General features: G+C 39.9%; 1 protein-coding gene across 4 annotated transcripts in view; it reads left to right on the top strand.

The window, feature by feature from the left end:
• Positions 1 to 14,765, top strand: part of LOC126285382 (vesicular glutamate transporter 1-like) — a 136,712-nt gene extending 121,947 nt beyond the window's left edge. For all 4 annotated transcript variants that reach the window (XM_049984720.1, XM_049984719.1, XM_049984721.1 and 1 more), the window contains exon 10: positions 5,789 to 14,765. In XM_049984720.1, the coding sequence (XP_049840677.1) occupies positions 5,789 to 5,989 (201 nt within the window). In that variant the 3' untranslated portion in view covers positions 5,990 to 14,765. The remainder of the gene's footprint in view (positions 1 to 5,788) is intronic.
• Positions 14,766 to 24,162: the final 9,397 nt, after the last annotated feature.

Below are 24,162 nucleotides of genomic sequence, written 5' to 3'. Positions count from 1 at the left end.
TGGCAAATCTACTTCCTGAGCCTGCTTGCATTTTACCCAGAAATACAGTACATAAATGTGTGCTATAAACATGCGCCAACTGGTAGCCAACACACGCATGCTGTTATTGCTCCTGCAAATCATATACATGGTGCAACATTTGTTGTGCTGAAATTCTCCCCTGCTTGGACTCTATAAGTTTGTCAAAGGAATGAACAAGTTCTGGATTGAATGTGTTGTTTAAATAGGTTAAATTTTGAATGGGTAATACCGTCAGAGATCCTTCCAGCCAATACCACATATTCTGTGACAAGTGTTACAGCAGTTAAACCTGTGAGCATAGCGAGAAGATGAAAGTCCATCCCAAGTACCTCACAAGTCTTGCCATTAATAATCTTTCCACTTGTTTGAAGCTTGAGTTTTCTCAGCCCTACGGATCTTCCTCCTTTGTAGCAAAACAACCATACAGTTTCTGGCATGAATACTGATTACAATCAGTGTGTTCCCATTCTCTGAAAGTAAGTCCAAGTTGGCAGAAGCACCTTCCTACAAATTGTTCCACTTTCTTCCTCCAGAAACAAACTCTCTTAACATATCTGTGTAACAGTCCATACCTGCCCACCCAGACAGTTCACAACCCTCCCTCTTCTGAGAACACACTGTAAAAAAAATCTTTAGCAATAAAAATACACACTCTCTGATACACTAACGAGGTAAAACAAAAAGACAAGAACAAAATTACAATCATACGACTTACTTACGTGCCCTTAGCCTATATGGTACATCATGCACCTCACATTGCTCAAAAATTTCAGTTCCCTTTTTCTTCACCCCTTGTAGCTTTGCTGATAACTGCAGTATCCCATCTACCATTCCTTTAAATGGCTTTACACGAACTGACGTGTATAACATTTGCTTACCAAGCGGTAGCAGGAGAACACACACATAAAAAAGGTATTATGTATGCAAGCTTTTGGAGTCAGTGGCCCCTTCTTCTGGCAGAAGTGTTGAAGGTGGAGAAAGAGGAGTGAAGGAAAAGGATTGGAGAGATTTAAGAAAAGGGGTGGAGTTAAGAAAACTCATTCATAAACCTGTGTCAGAGGAAACCTACTGGACGGGATGAGAAGCAAAGAGCTCTGAAAGCTTGCATGTATAATACCTTTTTTATATGTGTGTTCTCCTGCTGCTACTTGGTGAATAGATTTTTTTAAATGTATCCCATTACATTATACTGTCAAAAATTGTTTGTTTTCATGATGTGTATAACAGTCCTTTTTGTGGGGAACTCTACCTTCATATTGTCTGGTGAGAACATTTGCATGACTGGTAAAGTCCGTGATACTAAGTTAAAAATGTATTTGTTTTCACTAGCTTGTTCAAGAATTCAACTATTTTTGGGAAGTCCCTTATGAACCATCTATAATTTTTACAAAGGCCAATTGATGACTGTACCTGCTTAGTTGTTTGTGATGTCAGAAAATTTTGAACTGCATCAGTAAGATGAGGATCAGTCTGTCTGCCATATTTACTTATCACATGCCCCATGTAGTTTACCTGAGTTTGCGCATAATGACAGTTGTACTTACTTAATGTAAAAAGTGCCAACTGTAGGCTGTTACAGACATCCTCCAAATGTCTCCCATGCTCAGGTAAAACCTTTGAATAGACAGTTATGTCACCCAGATACACCAGACAAGGTTTTGGTTTGAATCCTGTCAATACCCCATCTAACAACTGCAGAAAACTTGACAGTGAGTTATTTAGTTCAAACGGCACATGCTTGTAATGGAAATGGCCATCCAGTACGGTAAATGCTATTTTTGGCCTATTCTCAGGCACTACATCCAATTGATGGTACCTGCACCTGTCATCCTTAGTTGTAAACAACAGACATTGCTCTAGACTATCCAAAAATTTCTGTGATGTTTGGAATTGGATAAGCATCCAAAACGTTTGCGCATTTAGATATCTGTAGTCATAGCAAAATCTCTATTTTCTTGTTCCATACACCATTTTCTTTGGCATGACCTCTATATTCACTCTCTACATGCTATCACTTAGTTAAGTTTTAATTATGTCATGTTCTGTAGATCATTTTCCTGATTATTTTGTCGATATTATGTGGAACAAGTCAGATTACAAGATAAAAATACACACATGAATAGTGTTAATGTTAATATTACTGAAATTTTTAGTTTTACACACACAACTACATTTAGAGGTAAATATTTATTTATTTATTTATTCAATAAATTCTTCAACTAATGGTTACTGATGCCTTATTATACGATATAGCTTCCTATAAAATTGTGTGCTATCGTATGTCCATATATGATGATGTGTCACTGGGGTTGCTAGTAACTGTCTGTTGGTACAAGATAAATCACTAAACCTCAGCAATAAGTTTTCCATAGCCCTTCGATCACTGTCCTTTAAGTGACCCACTTTTCCTCGTAACACTTCCATGTTAATGGTTTGCTTGCAAGATTTCCAGAGTGGCTACTATGCACCTTTTGACTGAGTCACTTCCCTCTGCCAAAGTTCCAATTGCTTCCCCCAACTGGATTAAATTTCCCCTGAGTTCTACTGTTTGTTGTCAATGATCAATTTAGTATGATCTTTTCCGAGAAACTATAGCCTGAAAATCACTGAATAACCTTCGCCTACACGTGGCAATACCTCCATGCATTTGCTGAATTTAGTTCTCCCAGCTGAAAACTCCAGAGCTGCCACAGCCACTGATTCCTCACTATTATCACCAGCCCCACGTGACCTTTACTGTGATGGCCTCCGTCTCCTCTTTGCCACAAGGTCCATACTACTAAAGGATACATGTGCCCTGTGACTACCAAAAATCTTTGTTTCCTGCTACTAACCAAGCCCACTAAGCAGCATTCCAACTGTGCACTAATGTGTACAGTGTTGCGTTCTGTGAGGACTGCCTTCCAGTGGTTGAATCACTCATGTTTGCATTTAACAGCTGCTTCTCTCGCCAGTGCTTCCCAGCTTTCTTACTTCTACAATTTGATGCCCAGTGGCCCACTCTGCGTCAGTTGTAGGACTCTAGTTGTCTACATCGCTTCCCTATATGCCCCTCCCGACTACATACATAATACCAAATTTCAGAAGCGTACACCCGGTAGTCCACTCTTTGCTCTTCTGTAATATCCATCTCCTCTATATGTGTTGAGATCTGAAGAGCTGACACTAAGTCCTCCAGAGTTTCCATTCATACTCTGACACCTCTGCGGGTATACCACCAGAAAAATGTCCACTGCTTTCTTTTCTGCATCTTGCAGCAACACCGTATTAGTTTCTGCGTACTGCTTCTGCATATTTCTTTGCATTGACTTTACAGATTCTATCTGAGAATGCCTCCACATACTTGTTGTTCTGCATTGATGAAGCACTATGTTTCTCCTAAAAAAAACGTGCATTATTTTGCTTTTGGTACCACTGGCAAGTCCAGTGGCTCACTCCTGAAACGTTTGTGCTTTACTCAAGATCTCAGAATATACAACATATGCTTTGGTATTCTCTGTCAAATGCATACTAGCAACATGGAGGGTTATTTTGTATGGCCACCTATGCCCTCCCATGATGTCCCTAACAACTTATTAATAATTGCCACATCCTCCATTGCCTTGTCCAAGAGGGGATTAAGTAGTACGACCACTGCTAGGTCATATGGAAGAGAAGGAAATCTCAATCAAGACTTATTTTCATCTGATTCCAATTGTGGCTGAACTTGACTCACTGACCCAGCTTCTAACTCATGATAAAGTTTGAAATTTCTCTGCCTGTCCGGTCCAATTCCTCTCTCAACAAATGCACTGGCTGAGCTAAAGCAGCAATTCCTTCTATGTTAGTAGTTGCAGCACATTTCTACCATTTTGCCTACACTACTACTACCACCTTAATCCATCTATTAAAAAAACCACAAACTCCCATTCAATCACCACAGACACATAAATCTAACCACAAATTAATGCTTTCAGCAAATCATCACCCATCTACACTCAGTACAGCTACTAGTCAATGACCATTTCATCTACACAGAACAAGTAGCTGCTACAGCTATGGTACATGGCAAATTATGCCCAGACAAACTGCAAAATGGTCACCTCACTGGCACTAAATTATCATGTCTATCATTAACTCTAAACAAAGATAAGTCCATGGGTTGCTGTGGCTTCACAATAATTTGAAACATCACTTAACCTAACTTACACACACTCTTGACACCTAGAACAAACACCAAAAGTAACATCTGATCTGATTCCACCAAATGCACATAAAGTGCCACAGCCTCACTCACGACTCGCCAAAATGTGCTCTCTCCTCATACCATAGTGTTGGACGCTTTTTGATGCCAAATTGTTATGACCTACCAACGTCAAGGATTGTAATGTGTCACGATGACAGAGATACGGTTTGGGTGAGAGGGGTGAATCATGCCAGGGTATGCAGAGATACACAGGCACATTTGGCATTGACTTTATTCTGTCGAAGAATATGCAGTGCCTCCGCTGATCCTTGTGATAAGAGGTTGGTGTGTATACATGTGTCAGTGCAAACACCATACTGGCCCACCAGAGTTTGGCTGGCTATTCCATCAAGCGCTACTCGTGGTCTCCATGTAGAGTGCTGAAGGGAAATTGCCAGCAGCCATCGTTATTGTAGAGCCTCAGCAGCTCCTGTTGCTCACCCAGGGCAACTCGGTCTGTGAGTGAGGAGAGCCGCTGACCCAGGAGGCCGCTAGGTCACGCCCCAGCTCTGCCCTCACAGACACAGTTTTCTGTCCCTGAGATGACATCACCCAGAGAGCAGAGGCTGGTCATCCACCTGCTCAGTGGGCCTGCTGCCCACCGAAATTTGTCATCAGACTGTCATCTTGGTTGGCTTGCAACATAAACAATTGTCACTCTCTCCGGTTCCTGTAATGACAATATGGTGACTTGACAGCTTACCTTGAGCCTCTGGACTCAATCATTTGTACTCTTTTTCATATACCTCTGACATAGGTCCTCTGGAGGGGAAAAGTTGTGTGTTCCTCGATAATTATAATATCAGCTTTTTCTAGCCCACTTTGGCTGTTATTGCAACACACAGGCTTTTCAAAGCAAGTGCCCTGTGTTGCACCTGATTACTGCACACCCATCGCCACATTTGTTTATAGTGCCCACCACTCGTGCTTCCTCCCCTACGAGTGGTGTTGTAAACCTGCCTTGCAGAGCTGTTTACTTAATATCGACATTGGCAGAACCCACTACCCGATGTGTCCATCGGCCCTTTAACTTGTACCTTCTGACCACAAATGCGCAAAATTTTCAAGAATTCCTAATTCCGTGCCTATACTTACTTGTGGTACAACATATTTTACTGTCTTATCCTTTTCATACCATTGATTCCAGTCCCCTCATTACAATCAAATTTTTGTGTCCCTTAACTATCTGAATAATTTCTTTTTTCTGATCACACATTATTTAAATCTCTTCATAATCCGTTGATCTAGTAGGGATACAAACTTACATTACAGTGGCGAGTGTTGGCTTCATATATGTCTTGGCTACAATAATGCGTTCACTATGCCGTTCATAGTAGCACATCTGTATGTCTGTTTTTTCATTCATTATTAGATGTGCTCCTGCCATACCTTCATTTGATTTTGAATTAGTAACCCTGATGTAAGAGTGCTTTGGTGGCGGTGGATTTCCTGTTAAGTACTGTCAATAGAACAAGAAAGTTCTGTTGTGTTTTTGTAACGCAATAGCAGATTGTATTAAAATGTGTTCTCATTGTATTCCAGACACAACAAGAATGGCAGTCAGTATTCCACATAGCAGCTGCTGTGTATCTCCTTGGTGCTCTTTTTTATGGCTTGTTTGCCTCTGGAGAACGGCAACGGTGGGCAGAAGAGCAGGAAACAATTGCACTGTGTCCTGATGGAGATGAGCGTTCTCATGCATCGACAGAGGACTTGCCATTTGGCACAGGGTCCTGCCAATAATGGATAACATTTGTGGGATGGATACAAGCTCCTGCAGCCTGCGGTTGCACACACAGTAATCTCATATGGATTAACCACACTTTCAGTTTTTCACATCTGAAGCAAGTGAAACATGGTGTTGTTTCATAGTTGGTATTGCGTTATTATATTTTATTCGTGGCATCAGAAAGCAGCCCACTGTCTGGAATCATGAAGAAATACAGCTATTAAAAACCTAAATACTGATCAGTTCAAAATAAATAAGCTGCCTGCACATAATATAGCTTCCTGCAAAAAACAATTGAAAGATGGTGTAGTTGATCGTGACTTGCAAGTGATCAATGCTTTAAGAACTCGTGATTTTTGTCAGAAATGTTTCCTTCCAACAATCTTCCAGTCACATATTATCCCCCTTAATAACATTTAAATTATAAGTGCAAGCTGAACCATGGGAGTGACATAATGGGTCCAGATAATCATGTATTTGAAACATAAATTAATCTCACACTGTAAGTCTTTCTTCAAAATCTTTCCGATTTAATCCACCGGAAATACTTGTAGAATCTCATTTTCTTGAATCATGGCTAAAAATGAAGCAAAAGGACAGTGGAGTTGGTGTGATCATTCAGACATTGTCAGTTGCTAACATATTGTTACAATAAAAATGGTCGTAGGAAAAATAATAACCAGTTGCCTTGTAGATGTAATCTGAGGTAGGAATATTATAAAGACATAACTCATTTCCTTTCCTCTTTTGGTCCGGTCTGAGCTTGCTTTCCATCTCCAATGACCTCATGTTCTGGAGGACTGCAGTTCAAGTCCCTGTCAAAACATCCATATGCAGGTCCTCTGTGGTTTTTCTTAATTACTTAAGGCAACTGAAACAGTTAGTTTTTCTCCAATCCATCTGCAGCTCATAGTCTAGTGGCTAGCATTGCTATCTCTGTATCACGGGGTCCTGGGTTTGATTCCCAGTCAGGTTGGGGGTTTTCTCTGCCCATTGACTGGGTGTTTGTGTTGTCCTCATCATTTCATCGTCATCATCATTATCATTCATGACAATAGCTAGATTTGACTGTGTACAAATTGGACTGTGTAAAAATTGGGACTTTGTATGGGCACTGTTGGCCATGCAGTTGAGCACTCCACAAACCAAACATCATCATCATTTCTCCAATCCAAGCTTGTGATTCTCCTTTAATGACCTCAACATTGATGGTACATGAAAAACTCAAATAGTCCTTCCTTCATTCATTCATGTTCTGAAGAGAAAGTATGGTTGTGTTAAATACCTTTGACATAACAGAAACGGACATTACATGAGTAATTATGGTGAGATCCATAGGGCCAAAAAGTGACAATAAATGGCTGATTATGGTGTGATCCATTTGAATGACCATGAAAAGAAAGGAGATGTAAAGCAATCAATGGTAATGTGAATTGAAGCATGCGAAGTAATGAGAACAAACATTGTTAGAGGAATAGAACAGTGCACATGGAAAAATTACAATGGTAACAAAGTGGGAGCTGACACGTCTATTTGTTACATTTTATTCTGTAAAAGAAACAGTAAGTAGGTAATATTTTAAATCCTTGCAGACAGAGCTGAGTCTTACAATTACTGCTTCATCTCCCTCAGATTTCCCCAGTGACTGAGATCTCACTCACGAAACCATCTTAGCATTCAGGGAAAACTTGGAAAATGTAAATGAGGTGTGGCAGTCACATAAATAACAACAGATGTTCTTATTAGTGCATTTTGTGTTCCACTGTTGCAGTTCCCCACTTAACACTGGCATTGTGTTGAAAAGCAAGTATTAAGCTTTCTTTTTATTTTGAATCTACTTTCCCTGTTTCATTGGGCGGGAAATCACTAAGCATAATAAATTAAGATTTCAAAGTGACATTTCCATTTCTAAAAGGTATTTTGTAACTCAGCTTCAGTTATTTTCTGTTTGTTATTAAGGATAAATGGCTAGGAGAATGAAGTCCAGATTACAGTCTTGGTTTTGGCATAATGTGTTTTATGCTATGCTACAAGCTCACAGGACCCACTATGCTACAAGCTCACAGGACCCAATAAAATGTAAAATTCAGACATGCAACCAATCCCAAATTAATTACGTATTAACTGCTGGTAATAAATAGAGGCACATCGCCTCCAGAACATCAAAGCACTGGATCATGTTTATCATTAAAGTAAAGCTTGTGAATGCTGTATTATTACTTATTTAACTGATTTGGTTACAAACATTAACTTACTTCCCTTGCATTTGTGAACTACATGTTACAGTAAGAGACAGCTTTTTTTCAGTAAGACTGATTTTTTTAAAAAATTGTTTATTTAGTGGCCAATTAAATATGGAGACTGCAGTGTATGCAAAAATGTGACTACTATTATTTTGTATATAATATTCTTTAAAAAATTCCATGTAATTTTTCCATTTCCACAACTAAATCTTGCCATAACATTATTATTTAGTACACACATTTTGCATATAGTGTTCATTTTGAAAGTCTATTTGAAACATCAGCAATGATGGTACGCATTGTAGGCTGGACAGATATTGTGTCCACACGTATTTTGCTGTAGCTCCAGCTCCTTAGCTCCAAATTGTCTCTGCAATATTGGCAACAAATGAAGTAGAATGTTTCATTCCATTTCTTAGTTTAAGTGCCCTTTCATTGGAGGTATCTAGATCCCCATCATGGATGTCAAGGTGTTTTCCTATTCACAGAACAGAACTGATGAAATAGAGTGGCATTCTGAATGGTACCATACCACTCCATTCAGCTTGGTCATGGTGTTTATCACAGTTGCCAAAGCTTACCACAATCACCAAATTCAGATAATGAAGTCAGGGGCTGTAGACAATGTGTGTAAATAGTTCAAAATAGATTCTGCCTGTTGGGTGCATCAGGATTACTTTACACTGTGCTTTACAATTGGCAGTGTTTGAGTTGTAAAAGCAAATACTGGAAAGAAGTGCAACCACAAGTGAGAGATGAGGTGCTAAAACATAATATTTCTAGTCAGATGAATATGAAAATCACACAGTAGCACAATGTTTAATGCCGTAGAACTTCCTCTTTAGTTGTCTGCTTGGTTCTAATTTCTGGACAAACATGTTTCATAGCTTCATGTTTGATATTTTTTTCTGCCGTTGAATAAGAATAATATGGAAAGGATAGATTGTTGGTCGCCACATAAAAGGCGTTGATTTGCAGACAGGCACAATGAGGAAGGCCACCAAGATATTAACATTTTGCTGTCTGGTGACACCACAGTGGTGTCGTGTGCGAAATAGCAGTCAACAGCTGGCGACATCGCAGTGGTGTTGTGTGCATAGTATTGCTCAGTGGTCGGTGGCAGCACTTTAGTATCTTTGGCATTCTGTTGGTGTTTTGTTTAGGTAACAATAAGTTACACATGTCAACAAGTTTTTTGTTTTTATACGTACTTGTGTCCTTTCATCACGGCAGACGAAAGAGACATTACGCTTATTTACACAATGAATGCATGGACATCTTGTCTGACCTTCTGAACGACTTAGCCAATTGGGAAGAAGACAAAAAAATGAAAGTGAAGTAGAATCATCGGAAGATAGTGAATTACGTCCAAGAATAATTCTGCGAACGCCACAGTTGCCAACTGATTCGAATGAATCAGACAAAGAAGACAGTGCACAGTGGGCAGACTTTGATTTACCAAGAACCAGTAATAAATTTACTGAGGACCAATAAAGTATTTCCCAAAAATACACAGAGTGTCAAGAATATCATAGAATTATTTATTGGGAACAATCTATCTGAATATATCAGCAACAAAACCAACAAGTACTACAGTCAAAATCGCAATGAAGGAAACTGGATTTTAAAAATTGCCAATTTGTATGTTACAGGGCCAAAACTTAGAAAATTGTTTGGGCTTGCTGTCCTTATGTGAACTGTAAAAAAAGCAAGGAGCAATGATTATTGGCCAACGAGTCTGTTGATATACACACCAATATTTTGCAAAACAATGTCCTGCAACCGATTCAGACAAACACTATCATTTTTACACTTTTCCAACATCAATAAACCGGATAATACCGACTGGCTTTTCAAAGTGCAATTTGTAATTGATTTTTCCATTGTCAAAACATCTCAATTGATAAAGGAATGATACCGTGGCATGGACGATTAAATTTTGAAGTTTACTATCTGTTGAAAACTATGAAATATGGCAAACTCATTCAAGATATATTCCGGCACTGGACAGCCTTCTTATGGAAAGTGGCAACACCTCTGCATGGATAATTATTATAATAGTGTAGAACTTGCAGAAAAGTTATCTGAAAAGAAAATTCAATTTCGTGGAACCATACAGCAAAATAGAGGATTTCCGGAAAAATTAAAGCATGCAAATGTCAATGTGTTTGAAGCTTGTCATCAAAAAAAAGGTACGATCTATACAGCACATAATGCCACTTTGACTGACACTCAAAGAAAATGTAGAAAAACCAATTACACATCAAAAAAACCTGAAAGTGTACTAGACTACAACAAATATGTGAAAGGAGTGAATCAGGTAGACCAATATTTGAGTTATTACCATATATACAGAAAAACTGTAAAAATGGTCAAAAAAGTTTTGTATGTACCTCTTTAATTGTGCATTATTTAATGCATTCTGTACATGTCAAGAGTCTCCAATTTCACACATTTTTATTGAGAGTGTCTGATTCATGGATAAAAGACAATGTACCTGCTTCTGAGCAAAACTTGGAAGTTGCCACTACATCGCATATGTCTCATCATGATCCAGTTGACAGACTTTCCGGTCCTATAAAGCAACACCAACTAATACTTATTTCTGAAACGAGTAAACAAAAACGAAAAGATTGCCATGTATGCTCAAAAACAAATAAAGATCAACAAAATTAATGTGTAAGTCTTGTGGAGTTGTTACATCTTGGAGACTGTTTTGCTGCATATCATATGAAAGAGAAATACAAAGTACCAAAGACAGTGCAAATAAACAAATATATGAAACAAACAAATTTTGTATTTATTTATGTATGTATGTATATCTTTGGAATTTCATGAAAGAAGAGGAACATGGTTGAGAACTTATGAGAACTAATGATGGGATTAGTAAAACTCAACAATTTATAATCTCCCAATAATGTCAAAAACAGCTAGTGACAAGCCAAGTAATCGGAATCAGCACTACCGGCTCCAAGCGAATAGATTTGTATAAGACGTGCGGATGGCAAAGTGCTAAGCTTTCAGACAAGTTCTTCTTCCAAACTTTCCCTCAGTTACCCACATTTCCTGCCAACTGTCCAGTGTCTGAATTCTTATATGCTGCCATTGCTGCTTCAGCATCCCCATCATCTCATTCCTCCCTCTATGTCCATTTTATTCTCCCCTCTCTCAATTTTGTGTATGCTTCATAATCTTTTCTCTTTTCTGCTGTCCTTTATTTTTTCAGGTGTTTGAAAACTCTTCATGGCAACATGATCAAGTCAAGTTAATCCTTATTTGATGCATAGAAAACATATAAGTTGTGACGAGCAGACCCTATATAGAGTTGTTGATTTAGTTTTTAATGTAAAAAAAAAAAAAAATGGAAAAACCAACACAAAATGTTTTTGGGTACACGAGTGCAGAAAAGGCGAAAGGAAAATTTGCCTTTTTATATAAGTGTGATGTGGAACTTCACAGTAATCATTTCACATCGCTCACGTGGCACAACACTTTTACTCCATGATAAACATTTCTTCACATATCTTTGGATCTCCTGTCCGATTTGGATCTCATAATCGTCTTAAACTGTTGACGTAAGTTTAATAACTCATAATAATTACATAAAATGCTAAGTATTTCAAGGACTTCAGGAGTTCTGGTGCAGATATCGATAATTCAGTATTTCATAGCTTTCTATCTCCAGTAATATAGTAATTTCATGGGGTATTTTTACACTGCATCTCGTTGCCTTATTTTTTACGACACACTTGTGTTTTTATCTGCCAGATTCATTGCTTATTCTAGATTATATTTTTCTTTTGTGCATCCTCATTTTTTTTTTTTTTTAATTTCAAATTTTATTTTCAGTTGATCTCCCAATTTTTCTGGTTAGCTAGTTTCATGTACCATCCATCATTTGTGCAATGTGGAACAAGTCATTTCACATACACATCACAACTTAATTTTTAAGTATGGCTACTTACTGAACATATATAAAGATTTTTATGATACTTTAGATAAGTCAGACATGAGTAATCTCAAGAGAAGTGCTGTATGAGCTTTTCCTGATGAAGATTAAGTTAATAGTCAGGATTTTGTTCATTAGGCTTGAAAATTACTACTTCTCAATTTGTTATTAAATTGTGGTGAAAATTAAAGTTCCTTGCCTCTTAATCTGAGATATAGATTTTCATTGACTGTACATTGATCTATATCTATTGGATAGAGAGAAGTTATTATAAATACTGAACATGATTTAATGAAAGGGTACAAATTTAGCAAATGTAAATAAAAGAAACTGCACATCATCTTTCAAAATTGTCTGTACTTGTTGGGTCCAGTTTAAATACACATAGCCTAAGTAAACAATGAAGATGGCATCTAACATTGTCTTATTTAGATATCAGTGGCCACCTTAACAAAAATGAAAATTGTTTGTACCCAAATTTCTGTTAAATATATATGGGGGGGGGGGGGGGGGGACCGACCATCTGATCACTTTATACTAGGGGGAAAAAGTTCAAAAACTGTTGTGGTACTGTCATGCTTTCACTTCCAAAAATTTTCAAAAACTAAATTCTATCAGATTTGTTTAATTATATTAGTTTATCTTGGAAACACAGGAGGAACTTGTTTGTGATTTACGTGTTAGATGTAAAGTTGTAATTGTTTCTATTGACTTATCTTAGTATATTTCCTGAAGTGCAGAAGAAAATCAGATTCTGCATAGGTGTAAGAGTTTCTGCAGTATATACTGTCTGTATACACTGCAAGACCTAGACCAGAAACTATGTTGCTACATGACTTATTATGCTTTTTATCAGTTCAAGATGAAAATGTGACTAATCACTTAGTAGAAATTAAATTTGATTTAATGTTTGTTGCTTGGTGTACAAAACATTCATATGGTTCCCACAATAGGATTTATGGCTGTATGTTTATTTTACTTGGAACTGTCTGTTTTTCTGTGAATAAGAAATGTTCCATGAATGGAGAAGAATATTTCAGTTAAAGAAAATTAATATATTTTTGTTCCTAGTATAACTATGAGGCACCCCATTTAATTGCTGACAAAGGTTGTCAAGATTCCTAAGTTTACCAGACATACATGGGATACTAGTGACAATTTTTATATCGACAATTATACAAATTGGATTAGTGGTGGTGTGAAAGTATGCATACATGTGTCTTATCTTGACATGCCTGTGGATACACTACACCTCGTCTGAGATATTTAAATCTGGCTAAATATGATCTCCGAATATCTGGATTTATAGTCATAGGAACAACACACAATCACAGTGAATTTGGAGATAAAATGCTAGCCTCAAATTTCTGGACTAGTTGAAATTTCTTTCCAGTATCATAAGTGTTTGTGAATACATATCAACAGCTTGTTGAGTGGTTCCCACAATAGGAACTAGTGACTGTTCAAGTTTTTTTACATATTCATGAAAACTTGTTGTGTTTTGCTAAGGATAACTGAGAAACATTGTACACACTGAAGTCTGTTTTGATTGCTTGTGTGATGAAAGAAATGGGCCTAAACCATTTATGGAATGTTAATTCTAAGGAGAACCATTTTTCATATTCTGAAATTTAATGACTGCTAATAAGTTTCTAATGCTCTTTAGCAGCTAGCCTCATTCTAACAGCTCCTTAAAAAAATTTAATTTAACACTGTTTAACTAAAGACAAAATTATTCTGCAATCATGAACTTAAAATTGTGTAACTTTAACAAGAGGTGGTTTTTTCTTCATCTAAATTAATGAATAATTGTAATGATAAATTTAAACATTATCACCTCATACTGCAGCTCCAAATGCACTGCTTAAAAAGAAATAAGTAATTTATAATTTTTACAAAAGCAGAGTAGAAATGTTCAGAAAGTGAAAGAAATAAACATTGTCTGAACTCATTGTGTAATTTACACAGCTATTACATACACAAGAATGTGATTTTAATATGAAAATGTGTAGATAATGACTCTATGACTGATGTCATTAGCAAAGTTCTTTTGTGTTATGCTATTCATAGTTAAAGCTTCCACCTTTAAAAGGTTAGTATATATTATTCTTTTCTGTTTCATGTTGAATCTCTCTAAACAGTTGAACACTCTCTCTCTCTCTCTCTCTCTCTCTCTCTCTCTCTCTCTCTCTCTCTCTCTGTGTGTGTGTGTGTGTGTGTGTGTGTGTGTGTGTGTGTGTGTGTGTAAATTTTCAATAACAACAGTATTACCTATGTACACAATCCTCTGAAATGGACACACATTAAAATTGTAATCATAATGTGTGTTACTGTGTAATACATGAATATTTCTGTGATATATTCTGATTTCATAAATTACTGACTATGTGTGAATAATATATATCTTTTTATTACAATTTTGCCTATGAACACTACAATGAGCACAATCTGCAATTATTTTTGTCAGTGATATTTACCGTATATATTTACAACATTGTCAAATAGTTTATTCTAAAAGTATTGTCAAACATATCTCAAGTAAGTTAAACTACTGTGATGTATTACAATCCCATATATTAAACAGCATATGCCTTGCAACTGTTGCCAATGCGATTCTTTCTGCCTTATTCTTCAGAAAGTAAAGATACAAGATTTCTCATTTGAGACAGTTACTTTGTACTTGTCACTGATTCATTGTTATAAAATTTTTAAACTGTGATTTGGTTCTGTCTCTGATTAACCTTCTGATGATCGGAGGGTAAAAAAAAAAAGAGAGAGAGAGAAGAAGTTACAGTAGTATAGCAACCAAGAATCTGATTTTTGGCCCTAATAATGCGAAATTCATTCCAATGTTAACTTTAATACTCATTCTCTTCTCTCCTCTCAGACAAACCGACTGCAACATTTAAAATCTTGACATCACAAACTTTTCTGTTGTTGGCAGTTCATGATCCTTTTTCCTCCCACCTTTCTTTCCACAGCTTCCTTTACACAATATCTAAGATTCATCCATAAAGGTTTTAAAAATCTGAATTGCATTTACCACATGTGTGTCATAGGTCAAACTGTGGAATGTTACATTGCCTAATCCCAAAAGTAGGTTAGAGAACATACGAAGAAAAATATATAGGTTAAGTTAGATATAGCAGGAAATAGTAAATTGCAGTGGGTGGAAAAACAGGATTTCTAATTAAATAAGTAAATGAAACAATATTATGAAAAGGATATGCTACTCACCATATAGCGGAGATGATGAGTCACAGATAGGTGCAACAAAAAGACTGTAATGAAATAAGCTTTTTGTAAAAATAAATACATACACACACACACACTCTCTCTCTCTCTCTCTCTCTCTCTCTCTCTCTCTCTCTCTCTCTCTCTCTCTCTCTCTCTCTCTGTGGTCGCGTGTGTGTGTGTGTTTAGTCAATTTTTTACAAAGACTTTGTTGGCCAAAAGCTTTCTCTGCTATGTGGTGAGTAGCAACTATCGTTTTTATATCATCATTAAATGAGTAAATGGTTATCAAAGCAAATCAAATAAAGTTAATACAGAAGTATTTATGATAATGAACAAGAAAAAAGGAGTGTGAGTGAACAACTACAAACAGCTTAGTGTAATGGTCATCATCATCAAGATACAGGTTGTTTCAAAAATGACCAGTATATTTGAAACGGCAATACAAACTAAACGAGCAGCGATAGAAGTACACCGTTTGTTGCAATATGCTTGGGACGACAGTACATTTTCAACCAGACAAACTTTCGAAATTACAGTAGTTACAGTTGTCAACAACAGATGGCGCTGCGGTCTGGGAAACTCTATAGTACGATATTTTTCACATATGCACCATGCATAGCAATAATATGGTGTAGTCTCTGAATGAAATTACCCAAAACTTTTGACAACGTGTCTGGCTGAATGGCTTCACATGCAGATGAGATGTACTGCTTCAGCTGTTCAATTGTTTCTGGATTCTGGCAGTACACCTGGTCTTTCAAGTGTCCCCACAGAAAGAAGTCACAGGGGTTCATGTCTGGTGAATAAGGAGGCCAATCCACGCTGCCTCCTGTATGTTTTGGATAGCCCAAAGCAATCACACAATCATCGAAATATTCATTCAGGAAATTAAAGACGTCGGCCGTGCGATGTGGCCGGGCACCATCTTGCATAAACCACGAGGTGTTCGCAGTGTCGTCTAAGGCAGTTTGTACCGCCACAAATTCACGAAGAATGTCCAGATAGCGTGATGCAGTAATCGTTTCAGATCTGAAAATTGGGCCAATGATTCCTTTGGAAGAAATGGCGGCCCAGACCAGTACTTTTTGAGGATGCAGGGACGATTGGACTGCAACATGGGGCTTTTCGGTTCCCCGTATGCACCAGTTCTGTTTATTGATGAAGCCGTCCAGGTAAAAATAAGTTTCGTCAGTAAACCAAATGCTGCCCAAGTGCATATCGCCGTCATCAATCCTGTTCACTATATCGTTAGCGAATGTCTCTCGCGCAGCAATGGTAGCGGCACTGAGGGGTTGCTGCGTTTGAATTTTGTATGGATAGGGGTGTAAACTCTGGCACATGAGACGATACGTGGACGTTGGTGTCATTTGGACCGCAGCTGCAACACGGCGAACGGAAACCCGAGGCCGCTGTTGGATCACCTGCTGCACTAGCTGCGCGTTGCCCTCTGTGGTTGCCGTACGCGGTCGGCCTACCTTTCCAGCACGTTCATCCATCACATTCCCAGTCCGTTGAAATTTTTCAAACAGATCCTTTATTGTATCGCTTTTCGGTCCTTTGGTTACATTAAACCTCCGTTGAAAACTTCGTCTTGTTGCAACAACACTGTGTTCTAGGTGGTGGAATTCCAACACCAGAAAAATCCTCTGTTCTAAGGAATAAACCATGTTGTCCACAGCACACTTGCACGTTGTGAACAGCACACGCTTACAGCAGAAAGACGACGTACAGAATGGCGCACCCACAGACTGCGTTGTCTTTTATATCTTTCACATCACTTGCAGCGCCATCTGTTGTTGAAAATTGTAACTACTATAATTTCGAAAGTTTGTCTGCCTGAAAATGTACTGTTGTCCCAAGCATATTGTAACAAACGGTGTATTTCTATCGCTGCTTGTTTAGTTTTTATTGCCGTTTCAAATATACCGGTCATTTTTGAAACACACTGTATACACAAAGGCACAACTCATCACACTGTTACAAGTGCAGTGTGTTTCATGTATGACACAGGCTGCAGGCGTATTACTTTTGCCATTTTCAGTTGCTGTGGGAAGACACCACATGATAAGGATGAATTTCATATCTCCAATAAAGGCAAAAGTATTTATCTTACTGCAATTTTTATAATATAATCTGGACTATCATCAATACCGGTTGAATAATTACTGTTCAGTGAATTAATGGTATTTAGGAGCTCTGTTGGGCCTATTGGATTGAGGAATGTGGATATATTATTTATTTCAATAGATGAAAGTTCTTTCCGTGTTATATTAGGTGGATTACCAAATGTTTTCCTTCACAAATTTTCCAGCAACAGTTAATAGGAACTGAAACTGTTTGCAACTACCCTAGGGTCAGTGACATTCTTGTCATCATATGATATCACAATATTTTTGTGAGTTGTCTTCTTCCCCATAAGATCCTGCACAGCTTTCCACATGGACTTAGTTTTATTGGATGACTTCATAATATATTGGTCATTTTCCTTAATTTTTGCCTCTTTTATGACAAGTTTCAAAACTGTCTTGTATTTTTTGAAATAACTAAGAAATTCTGGACTGCTGTCAGTTTTTGACTGCAGAAAAAGTTCCTGCTTCCTTTTACAAGATACTCTAATTCCTGATGTAATCCAGTTTTTGAATCTATCTGTGCTTTTGGAAATCACTTTCCTTTGCGGAAAAGCTATGTCGAAGTTATGCTTGAAAATGTTCAAAAAATTTTCCATCTTTTCATTGGTAATAGAGGTATCATACACTTCTCTCCAAGATTGTTTGCTGATTAGATACTGGAAGTATTCAACATTTCTCCTACTATAAATCCTTTTATGGATAATATTTTGTACACTTGTCGAAATGTGATTTACAGGTATGGTTCGTAATTGCAAAAGGAGGTCACTATAGCAGGTATCAAAGTTTTATGATGTACACTTGTCCATGTTAACACATACCTGATCAAGGAGAGTGACAGTTGTTTTTGTTACATGTGTTGGAGAACTAACAGTCAGACATAGATTGTAGAATTTTATAATATTTAATAACTCTTCCCTGTGAAGACTATGGCTCAGAAAAACAATATTAAAATCTCCACATAGTACCACTGTTTTCCCAGTTGTCTTAAGTTTGCCTGAAGCAAGGTCCAGTTTTTTGGGAAAAAAAACACTTACGTTGCTGACAGGAGATCTATACACATATCAAATATTATTTTTTTCAGATATTAACTCAACAGCTGAGATTTCAAAGTCTCTTTCACAACCAAGTTTACAAACAGAGGCTATACTCTTATAATCTACATTTTTTCACATATATACAAGCTCCCCCATGGTTTGATTCCATTCTACAAAAGCAGTTTGCAAGTTTAAAATGCATTATTTTTAAGTATTTGTGACGTCGATAGGTCACATCGACCATGTGGAACAAGATCTTTGAACTCTAATTGCTCTGACGAGCTGCCATGTTAATGTTCCAGTCAGCGTTTGTACTTTGTACAGTGTACACATGTGCTGAAATATATGTATGTATAGACATTTATAGGAACAGTTTGTTGCATATACAATGATCCGTATTCCTGTTTCCCAAATTGGTCACCCCGAAGTTTCTACATCTTCTGCGACTTCCGCGCTGGCTGTTTGAATCAACAGCTTTTACGTTTGACGCCCTGGCTGCCTCACCCAATGTTTTATACGAGGATTTGGAGGCTCTGCTACTACTACCAGGCTACTCCAATACCCTGCCAATGGTTGTTTCGCCGCTAACAGACAGTGATTCGCGATCTCCAACAGAGTTAACCTCAAACTTTGCAGCTCTAAAACGGCCGAGTGTTACACCATTACCTCAAACAATGGACTCAGGTTTCGTGTTGCTGAACTGTGCACACCAGCATGTGAAAGATGAAGTGGACGATATCCAGAATCGTGTAACGATCGATCGCTCGTGTAGTGTTCAAAGGGACCCAAATTCGCACATGTGCTTTGATCCTCTATGTGCCGCAATGTCAGTTACAGTAGTGCCATGTGCAATGTCACCATTCATGAAAAACACACGCGGTCAGCTGCTATCAAGCTATGCCAGTTTTGCCTTCCTCACAATTTAATAATGGACATTTTTATAGAACAAGTTCGCCAGGCTTAACCACCAGATCGGTCACCCACTTTCTCGACCACATGGGTTTGAGCACACCAGACAGCGCTTTGCCATCCGGGAACGTTGTACCACGACAATGTGACTGCCAGCAAGTTTCACCAGTGATTTATAGTCCTACCACATGGGGTGTGTCTCCGATGCGCACAGAAAACTCTCGCTGTTGCCACACCAAGTACCAAACCACCATCCCCCTTCACTCACGGTGGGGGGGGGGGGGGCTGATCATACAGCCGCTCGTTCCTTCCGCAGTACCATCTGCACCTGCCATGCCAACCTTCCATGTCATTTCTGAGAAGATGGACAATTTAAGTACTGTGCATTTAACCTCTGATCCAGTTTACGGGCCTACCTCATATGCCACTCTCCCATTCGTTCCCACGGTACTGACCGTGTCTGCCGCGTTGTGCTTCCGTGACTCATCAGGGACGTTGCAACAGGTTGTTGTTTGGGATGTGTTTGCTAGTAACACACCGACACCGGTAGTGCCGGGTTACAGGACAGCCTATCCTACCACGGAACACCAGGCCTTCCAAGATATGCTGAAGCCACACTCGTCGCCCCCCCCCCCCCCCCTCCACCACCTGTCTGCTAAAGCTACCTCCTTCACATGAGGACAACCACGTTTCATGGTTCATGCTTGTGGAGCATCTTTTCGAGTTACATCAGGTGACTGACAACAACTCTAAATTTCTATGTCATGACCACTCAGATTTAATTTGTGGCCTCTTCTTTTCACCTTGGCTGCTGCCAAAATACAAGTTCACCAAGAAGACAATATTAGACCGACTTGCCTGCTAGCCACAGGAGTTAATAATCAAGATCGTGTACAAGGAACATCTGGGGGTCCGCACTCCGTCACAACTCTGGCACTGCCTTCGGTTACTTGTGAGTGAACGCACAATGCCGGATGTTACCCTGTGGGCGGTATGGTCTGCCAAGTTACCTACTGACCTGCAGATACACCTGCTACTGCACTCCTTCGAGTCTATCGGCTCTCACCTTTGCATCACCGATCAACTGTATGCACTACTGCGACAGACAAAAACAACCAGCACACCTCTCACTGCTGGTTGGCGCCACCTGTTTACCTGCCGTCTGCGGGCAGAGGCAGGGATTGTTCTGCCTCCACGCCATCTACACCATCAGGCAGTACTCGTTTGCTCTCTCCTCTTTCCGAGCACTCAAGAATCGTACACACACCATACGTCCCTGTTTAGATTCCGGAACAGATCAACAAGGACAAACCACCTCTGTTGTCACATTCACTGCCACCGCCACATCTGGCTCATCCATACTGTTGGTACTGCAAGATTTTCGGCGATGAGGCCAAGAAGTGCAGATTACCTTGACAGCAGCGACCACGAGATTTAAAAGACACCGAGTCCTGCGGGGAACTTAACAGGCGTCCTCAAACATTGCACTTCGTCCTCTTGGCCGAGCGGTAAGTGACTGACATTTCGTCACGGCTTGTTTTCCTAGTTGACACAGACGCTGATGTATCCATCATACCTACATTGTTGGCTCCTACCATTTTTCCACCAATGAAGTCACTTCTATGTGCTGTCAACAAATCAACATTACAAAATGTCGGCTTTGCTAAAGTTATGGTACATCTATCTCCTTCTCTACATATCCCATGGACTTTTTACATCGCCGACGTTGACAAACCAATTCTCGGTATGGATTTCATGTCCCATTACAAACTTTCCCCGAACATGTCCAAGGTTCAGTGCTACACCACCCTTCTGACTCTCAGATACCGTGCTCAGGCACTTTTGGTCGTCATTCCGGTTCCATCGTAACGTGTGATTTGGTTTGCGACTGCTCCACCGTCGCAGACAAAATTGTGACTTGCGTCACTAATCAATTGTCAAAGTACGACACTGTGGCAAAACTCTGTCAGCAAAATGACGAGTTGAAACAATGCATTGTTCACACTTTAGATGAGCTCACTGTGGCTCATACCTCGCCTGATCGACCTTCATCGGTAGATACCAGAATGGACACTCATCAGGTTAGCTCAAAAACATTTATTGTGTGTGACGATTAGTGTTCAGTGACCTCTGCACCCATCACATGCCCACTACGTGCAGTGTCATGTGTTTCAAACAGTGCTTCTAAATGACAGTCGCGTGCGCGAGGCAAACACGCCCACCACACAGGCAGCGATCCCGCATGTTGGTAAACATTCCCCCTCTCTCTCTCGTGCGAACTACGTGATTCGTCAGCCATAGACATTTCCCGCACGACACCAATGACACTCTTGCCCGCGCCAGTTACTCAAGGCAAAGCTAACAACAGAAGGTTACTGCGTGCCCTGATCCTCCCCGTGCTGCACACGCAGCCAACCTCTCCAAATAAGTGTACGCCACACTCACGTAATAGGCATGTGACTTTCATGCTGCCTTTTCCTACTTGCACTAACGGTTACGGCTCATCATGCCCCACTCGTCCCAAAACATCACGTCAGGACATTACTCAGCCTTGTGTGCAGTTCTCAGTCTCTTCCATCACTGGCAGAACGAAATACAAGATAATTACCACTGCCAGCCCTCCTATTAAGCACAAGGTTAGACACCTCAACCCCATTAACTTGCGTTCGGCCCGGCAGCAAATTAACAAACTTATGGATGCAGGTGTCCTACAGCCATCGGACAGCAATTGGTCTTCATCAATTCACCTTGTCACCAAACACAACGGTTCTTTTCGAATGTGTGGTTATTACAGACACTTAAACACTCGTGCTGTCATGGTCAATTACCCAGTGCCAAACAGAAACGATTTCACCCATATGTTATCAGGCGCCACAATCTTCAGTGTGATTGACTGTAAACATGCCTATTTCCAGATTCCTGTAGCGCTGGAAGACATTCCAAAAACTGCCATCATCACACCGCTCAGTTCGTTGCAATACAACTTAAAAAGAATGCGGCACAAACGTAGCAATGTTTCATTGACTCAATCTTACAACAGTTCGAGTTCTCTTTTGCATACCTGGATGACATCCTCATTTTCAGAAAGTCGACTGAGGACCATGAAGATCATTTATCACAGGTCCTCCAGACATTGAACTCCAACGGTATCGAGGCCAACAAAGATAAATTCCAATAGTGCCAGTCTTCTGTGACATTTTTGGGCTACACCATCTCCGCAGATGGAATACAGCGTCCCAAATCCTGCAGGCAGGTTATAACATCATTGCCACCCCCGGCTACGTAAAAAGAACTCTGTTTCCTGGGTACTATAAATTACTACCGCCAACATCTACCTTCTGCCACCGCCGTGCAGGCCCCGCTGATGGACGCGCTGTCTGGTAAATAGACCTCAGGCCTTAAGCCAGTCTGTTGGACTGAACCTATGCTAGAGGCCTTCAAGGCTCTAAAGACAGTGCTAGTTCACGCTGCCGTACTCGCCCACCCCGATCCGTCTGCCAAGTTGTTCATCACCACAGATACCAACGACATCGCGGTTGGGGCAGTATTACAGAAACGCAAAGGTGACATGGTTTCACCCCTTCATGTCTTCTCTAAAAGTCTGTCTAAAGCACAGAAGAAAAATTCCACTTTTGATAGAGAACTTCTGGAGGTCTATGAAGCCATCAAACCCTTTCACCCTGATATCAAGAGTCGTTCTTTCTTCATCCTTACTGACCACAGACCACTGGCGAACGCAACCCTCCCAAGAACCCATCCCCTCGGCATTTCCACCATTTCAACTTGGTCTCTCAATTTACTACGGACATATGCTACATCAAAGGCACAGAAAATATCCCTGCCGATTTCTTATTGCAGATCAATACTGTCTCACACATTGTCGATTTATCCAACCTCACCACTCTCCAGACCTCTGACGAGGAATCTCAAGTTCTCCTCATGGATCCTCAGACATCATTAGTGTTTACCAAAGTCAAATTCCCCAGCGTTTCGGACGAAGTGTGCGACTCTTCTACCGGCAATCTGCATCTGTTGTTCCCTCCCACATTGTGCCTTGCATAACCTCGCCCACCCTGGTGTCCACGCCACCATATGCCTCATCACTGAGCATTTTCTTTAGAAAAATGTTAAGCAGAACTGTCAAACCTGGGCACGCAGTTGCATTTCCTGCCAATGCAACAAAATCGGGCACCATCAAGAGTTTGTGCGTTCATCTCCTCGGACGGCTCGATCTGGATTAGGGGCAGGCACACTCACACACTGCACCCCTCCCCTCCCCTCCCCTCACCTCTACTCCCGGGCCGGCCGTCGCATCATCCGCCCCTGCTGGCTGTCTGATTACGGTGTGGACCTGCAGCCCATCACCGTGCCTTCGCATGCCGCCCTGACTGAGATGGAGCTTCCAGTCATGCGGTTGCCACCTCACGCTACTCACTCAGACACCCACACGACCTCCCCTCAAGCTCCACAGGTGCTGTAGTCCATACTGGGGGGGGAGGGGGGCTGTGTGGTGTCGACAGGTCACATTGACCACGTAAAGCTTGATCTTTGAACTCTAACTGCTCTGACGAGCCACCGTGTTAATGTTCCAGTCAGCCTTTGTACCTTGTACAGTGTACACATGTATCTTTCGTAGTGCTGAAATATATGTATGTGTAGACATTTATGGGAACAGTTTGTTGCATA

Source organism: Schistocerca gregaria, chromosome 8 (genome assembly GCF_023897955.1).
Source record: "Schistocerca gregaria isolate iqSchGreg1 chromosome 8, iqSchGreg1.2, whole genome shotgun sequence".
In the NCBI taxonomy this organism is placed as follows: Eukaryota; Metazoa; Arthropoda; class Insecta; order Orthoptera; family Acrididae; genus Schistocerca; species Schistocerca gregaria.
Note: the sequence above shows the minus strand (reverse complement) of the source record. Positions and strands in the feature narration are given on the sequence as shown.